The 5198-nt window shown below is 37.7% G+C and overlaps 1 protein-coding gene across 2 annotated transcripts; it reads right to left on the reverse strand.

The window, feature by feature from the left end:
* Positions 1-467: 467 nt before the first annotated feature.
* Positions 468-4997, reverse strand: htatip2 (HIV-1 Tat interactive protein 2). 2 transcript variants are annotated; one of them, XM_062416756.1, is made up of 7 exons: positions 4860-4997; positions 3620-3809; positions 3402-3509; positions 3063-3200; positions 2848-2909; positions 1861-2105; positions 468-1466 (listed from the first exon to the last, which is right to left on the reverse strand). In XM_062416756.1, exons 1-6 carry the CDS (start codon positions 4982-4984, stop codon positions 1889-1891), a joined length of 840 nt encoding a protein of 279 aa, XP_062272740.1. In that variant the 5' UTR covers positions 4985-4997; the 3' UTR covers positions 468-1466; positions 1861-1888. The 2 variants fall into 2 exon arrangements, with proteins under 2 accessions (XP_062272740.1, XP_062272747.1); XM_062416763.1 differs by having other exon boundaries at positions 1851-2105.
* Between the last annotated feature and the right edge of the window lie 201 nt (positions 4998-5198).

Genomic DNA, 5198 nt, shown 5'->3' on the forward strand with positions numbered 1-5198 from the left:
ATTCATAGTTGAATGTCTTATACCCTCACCTAATGGCCTTTTTCACAGCAGATGTTTTTGATTAGTCATAGCAACTCACAGGTGTTACTAATAACCTTAACAATACCCCAGTATATTCAGATGACATGTCAGAGATTAGCATTAATCATCACTTCAGTTTCAAATGTAAAATATCTCCCAAGAAAGCATGATTTCATGGAGCCACGAATGTACACAAGTGCAATCTATTTTAAGAAAGAGCAGATTGTATCAAGTTTATCAAGGCCATGACCTCACTGGCATGAATCTGAGCAAGTGATTTCAAGGGACCACTGCCTGGTTAAAAAAAAAAAAAGGGGAAAAAAGCCAGACCTCATTTGGCTATCAGGTGAAAAAACAACAACATTCGAATATCATGTTCTGTTGGAGAAAGAGCCTATGTTATATAGACCTTTTTAAAGCATAATTAGTGTTACAACAAACAGTCACAAGGGGGTGCTGCTCCATTTATTTGTACATCACCTCTCGCCCACAGGCAGTCCAAAGGGCTTTAAAGAAAATAAAGAAATCATCATTAAAAATACCCACCAAAAAGATTTATTGTATAGCAGTTAAGAACTCTATAATATTATTGATAGGGCCACCATTTAGTTTCAAAACATAGACACAAAGTTCGTTATCAACAGTATATTCAAAATTGGTCCGTTAGTGGTATCACTGTGTAGATAATATCTCAATAGATGGTGTTTGTCTCTCATGTTGCTGTTAAATCTGGAACAGTTTTGATTACTTTGTTTTGTTTTTACTTACTTTACATTTTTTATTTATTTTCTTTGAACTGTGTGTATCTGTTGATCTGGTGAGCTGCCTCAAAAGGTTGCCCCTTACAAGGATTTTAAATTGTATTAATTATAATATAAAGCATAGTGCAAAATACATTCAATATATATAACACAGTACAACACAGATATTGACACCAGATATTCTTTATGTTGAGATGTTATGCAAAGAATTCCCTGATTTAACACACCTACATACAGACATTTATAATAATGTAGTGACAACATGTCAAAAACAATAATCAATATTTTAATCTGAAGAATAACGGGAAAAAAACCCATCAGGATTCACTTTGAGGCAGTGTTTCAAAGTTGACTCAAATGGTGAACGGAACAATAATAACAGAACAGTTGTTCCCTGATGAAAATATTACTATGTCATTGAAAACCAAAGAAAAGAAGCCAACATACAATTTTTATAAATATTTTATATTTTACTAGCTTCGCAGGCTGTTTTCACCATAAAGAATCTAGCAGATCCAACAGAGTGGAGTACTTTCATATAAAAACAAAGCATTAGTTTTCTAGCAGTTGCAAAAGTCATGGAAAAATTAAGAATGTTACTATTCATGTACTGTGAAATTACTTTGGCATGTTGATATGATGAGTTTTAGTAGTAAGTTGTCTTGGTGTATCTGCTGAAATAACCTGAAAAGAGAAGATAAAATGCATAGTTTGGTGCTGAACATTACACAGACAGTCAGATTAGAGTGAAATTAACTTGACACAAGTAAAGCTTTAGAGCAAAATAAGCATGACTTTGTGGAGTTGTGTTCCTATAAATCTTTAGCACAGCTGTAAGAAGGGTGCACATGAATTTGAATGATGAATTATCTTGAGATACAAGCTAAAAGCCTTTGTTGTGGCAGCTGCCTCAAATGACCAGAGCGAACAGCAAACTTTTAAATCTGTAGCAAAATTAGTCAGGATTTCCGACCTCTACTGATCTGATTGTAAATCAGATTTGGTTTAAAGGAGTCCAACATCAGTCTAATTTCAGGAAACATTGCTCAACAACATTAGTGTAAATACTTTTTCTCACCTCCTGTGTATTTCATGCTCCTTCTCGCTTACTTCCCTGCATTCTTTGTCAGACTGTCGATGTCTTTGTTCTCCAGAATCTCCGTCTTCTGCTCAGGTTGAAGCAGAGTGTTCGCCACCATAGCCTTCGCCACCGCTTGGATGGGGATGGACATAGACGTTGAACCCAGAGCAGACAAGGTACTAAAGAATTTCCTGGCCATCCACTCGGTGGGCCGACTCTCCTGCCGGTCCACCAACAAAACCCTTTTGGAGAAAAAACAAAGGTATCGATCGTACGGATATGGATAGAGATCATACCAGGTTTTTAAATTGTAAATAACCAGTTTATAGGGCAGATTTGACTTTTTTTCTCCCCTTTGGTGATTAACATTTTTAACTCCACATATGTCGATCAATCAAGTACAATCAGCACTTTGTATCATATAAAAGGGTGCAATCACATGTGCTCAGTGGGCTGTGCCACAGTGGAACACTTGACTTTGTTATAATTTTGTATTTGGTACATTCAAATTTCACACCACACTGTTATGATCCATCCATGACTTTAAACAAAAGTCACATGATGCCACAAGTGCCTTGTTTACTGGATGAGTTTTGGTAAAATGTCAAACTGACAAATTAGCAGGATGGGAGGAGCATAAAGGATTTGTATGTGTTTTTTCTTTTTCTGTGTTTATTTCAGCTGAGAAGACTATGATTAGACAGATGAATATCAACATCCCTGCAGGCTTTGGTTATCTCTTCTTGGCTTTTCTAAGAATTATGAACTGCCGGCAGCTATCACATTCCCACCATCCAATGTGTGTTTGGGTCATTTCCAGTAGCTCATTTAGAGAGAAAATGTTGACATGGATAACAAAAGTTGCTACAGTTGTTGGCACATCATTCTCACAGCACTAGTGATATTTACATGTAATGTATTTTTGTATGCAATTTTTTTTTTTTGGGGGGGGGGGGGGGGGGGGGCGCAATTACTTAATCTTACCCAGGTCTGTAAATGGCATATCTGTCAAATCCAAGTGCCTCAATGTCTGCTTCCACTTGTCCCTAAACAAGAAAACAAAAATCAGTTAATTTTAATCCTTCAGTGATTTCTCAATGTCATTATTTTAAGATAATACGCTAATGAAACAAGGCAACGTCTTAGTAAGTGGCATGCAGAGAAAATAGATCCAGAGAAAATTAATAGAGATAAAATACTTTGACTTTGAGGTAGAGGAAGCCACTGTTTTTATCAGCTCCTCTGGAGGACTCCAGGTGGAACTGTGAGCAGCCTCCTGCTTTAGCAAGCTCTGCTGATTTTAGAACATAGTCATGATCAACACGAACAAATCCGTCCTGAAATGAGAAGAGAGAAGTAACAAATTATTTTTCTAAGATTTACAATGCACCATTTGGGTTCATGAAGACCATAAATGGAAGATATGGGTAATTGCTGAGACAACAACCCAAACCCAAAACAAATATTCTGTACTTTGATAGTAGTGTGTAATGCACCTTTTTAAAATGCCCTCAGTGTATTTATGGTGTTTAACTCACAGCCCCTGCTTTCGCTCTGGTTGTTCCCAGGCAACAGTAGCCAACATCGTGGCCCTGGAAGGCAGCAGCGTAATCATCAAGTTTCTCAAAGTCCACCACCTCTTGTACCTGGAGGCAGACACAACACACACAAAACATACAATCAATATGATGGATCTCAGGTAAATGACTCTCTTATTACCAAGTCTGTCAGCTGACTTGGGAATAAGCCTACTAACCAGGTTTTCATATGCTTTCCCCTCAAAGGTGAGCTGTCGCCTTCCGATGAGCGTTATCTTGGAGAAGGCGTTGCGCTCCAGCAGCTCTTGAAGCACCAGTCTGCCCGTTTCCCCGGAGGCACCGAGGACGAAACAGCTTTTATTCTGTTGCCTGAAGTTTTCCTCCAGAGTCTTCATGTCCTCAGCCATGCTGTGTGCCAAAAGAAATTGACTGGACTCTTAGCATCATGCAAACAACAGGTAAATTACCAAACACTGTGGCGTGTATTTTATACAAATGTGTGCAATAGGGCTGGGCGATATAGATAAAATTAAATATCACAATATTTTTGACCAAATACCTCCATTGTTATCGCAACAATATTGTAGGCATGACTATTGGTGCTTTCATAAGATATTTACACAATGACATTTAAAAAATAATAATAATAATCATCAGCAATGTGGATATAATGATGAAATGGGAAAAGGTAAATAATAGAGCAGCTACAACAGTCTGGGAAGTTCACAAAATAACATCAATTTACTGTAATGTAGCTTTTAAAAGCAAGAAAAGACAACACTTATGCCATATGATGATATTACAATATCAAAATCTAAGAGAATACCTAGTCTCATGTTGCTATATTGACCTTTTGTCCAGCCCTCGTGTGCAAATGTGAAACTCTGTTTTGCATAAAGCATACTCCCACATGCTTAGATGGGGAATAGATTCAAAATGAATTATGTGCACTGCCTGCAAATTAGATTGTCATGACAGGAAATCTTGAAACTGAGATTAGTTTGTTATTGTAGGAGTCAGTTTCCCTCTGTCCCCAGAAACAGCTAGATCATTATACTGTTGGGCAATAAATCCAGTTTAAGAAATATTTAAAAAATGGTAAGTAGTGGATGCAATTGATGACGAATTTATTATAACATACAAACAATTCATAAAACAGCCTTTCCTGTATTCTGTAAGGTGTGTGCGTTTGCTAAATAAGAAGAGGAACCTTAAATTGACACATTTCTTAATGGACTCTGGCTTAATATCCGCTCAGATTACACAAGGAGACCGCAGAATGGACTTGATTTTATAAAACATGTGCTTTCCTCTGATATTAACCCTGTTGTTCTACATATGTAAGACCCTTCTATCTGACAGCAACCATTAACACTAACCCTGGCTATATTCGCATTTAAATACACTATGTATCGACAGGTGTTGCATAGCTTTCATGAACGCTAGACGTGACTTTACCTGGTATATTTAACCGGTTCAGGGTCGTCGAGGTGCTTTAAAACCACTGCAATGACAACGACTATCACGGTTAAGAGTCCAGTCGCGTTTCCCAGGGCGGTGCAAAGTACTTTCACAGCAGACATTACTAGGAGCAGCTGCTGCAACACTTCCTGGTTTCCTCATCGGACAGTCAGACGCTGCTCTCTGTCTGATAGGCTGAAGAGGAAAGAGACTTAAATCACAGTCAGTAGATCATATGTCGCTTGGTGCAGTGTTGTTTGTGTTTTTATGTATTTATTTAGTGTGGTACTAACTGCAACAGATAGAAAGAGATGTTTGAACTTGAACAAGCCTCGT

Source organism: Scomber scombrus, chromosome 1, assembly GCF_963691925.1.
Source record: "Scomber scombrus chromosome 1, fScoSco1.1, whole genome shotgun sequence".
Classification (NCBI taxonomy): domain Eukaryota; kingdom Metazoa; phylum Chordata; class Actinopteri; order Scombriformes; family Scombridae; genus Scomber; species Scomber scombrus.

Bases quoted from the DNA above. Each gene is read 5' to 3' on its own strand.
- htatip2 (XM_062416756.1), bottom strand. From the start codon at position 4,984: ATGTCTGCTGTGAAAGTACTTTGCACCGCCCTGGGAAACGCGACTGGA. The intron at 3,810-4,859 runs GTAAAGTCACGT...TTTGGCACACAG, and splicing joins GAACCGGTTAAATATACCAG to CATGGCTGAGGACATGAAGA. The intron at 2,910-3,062 runs GTATTTTATCTC...TTTCTTGTTTAG, and splicing joins TCCTCTACCTCAAAGTCAAA to GGACAAGTGGAAGCAGACAT.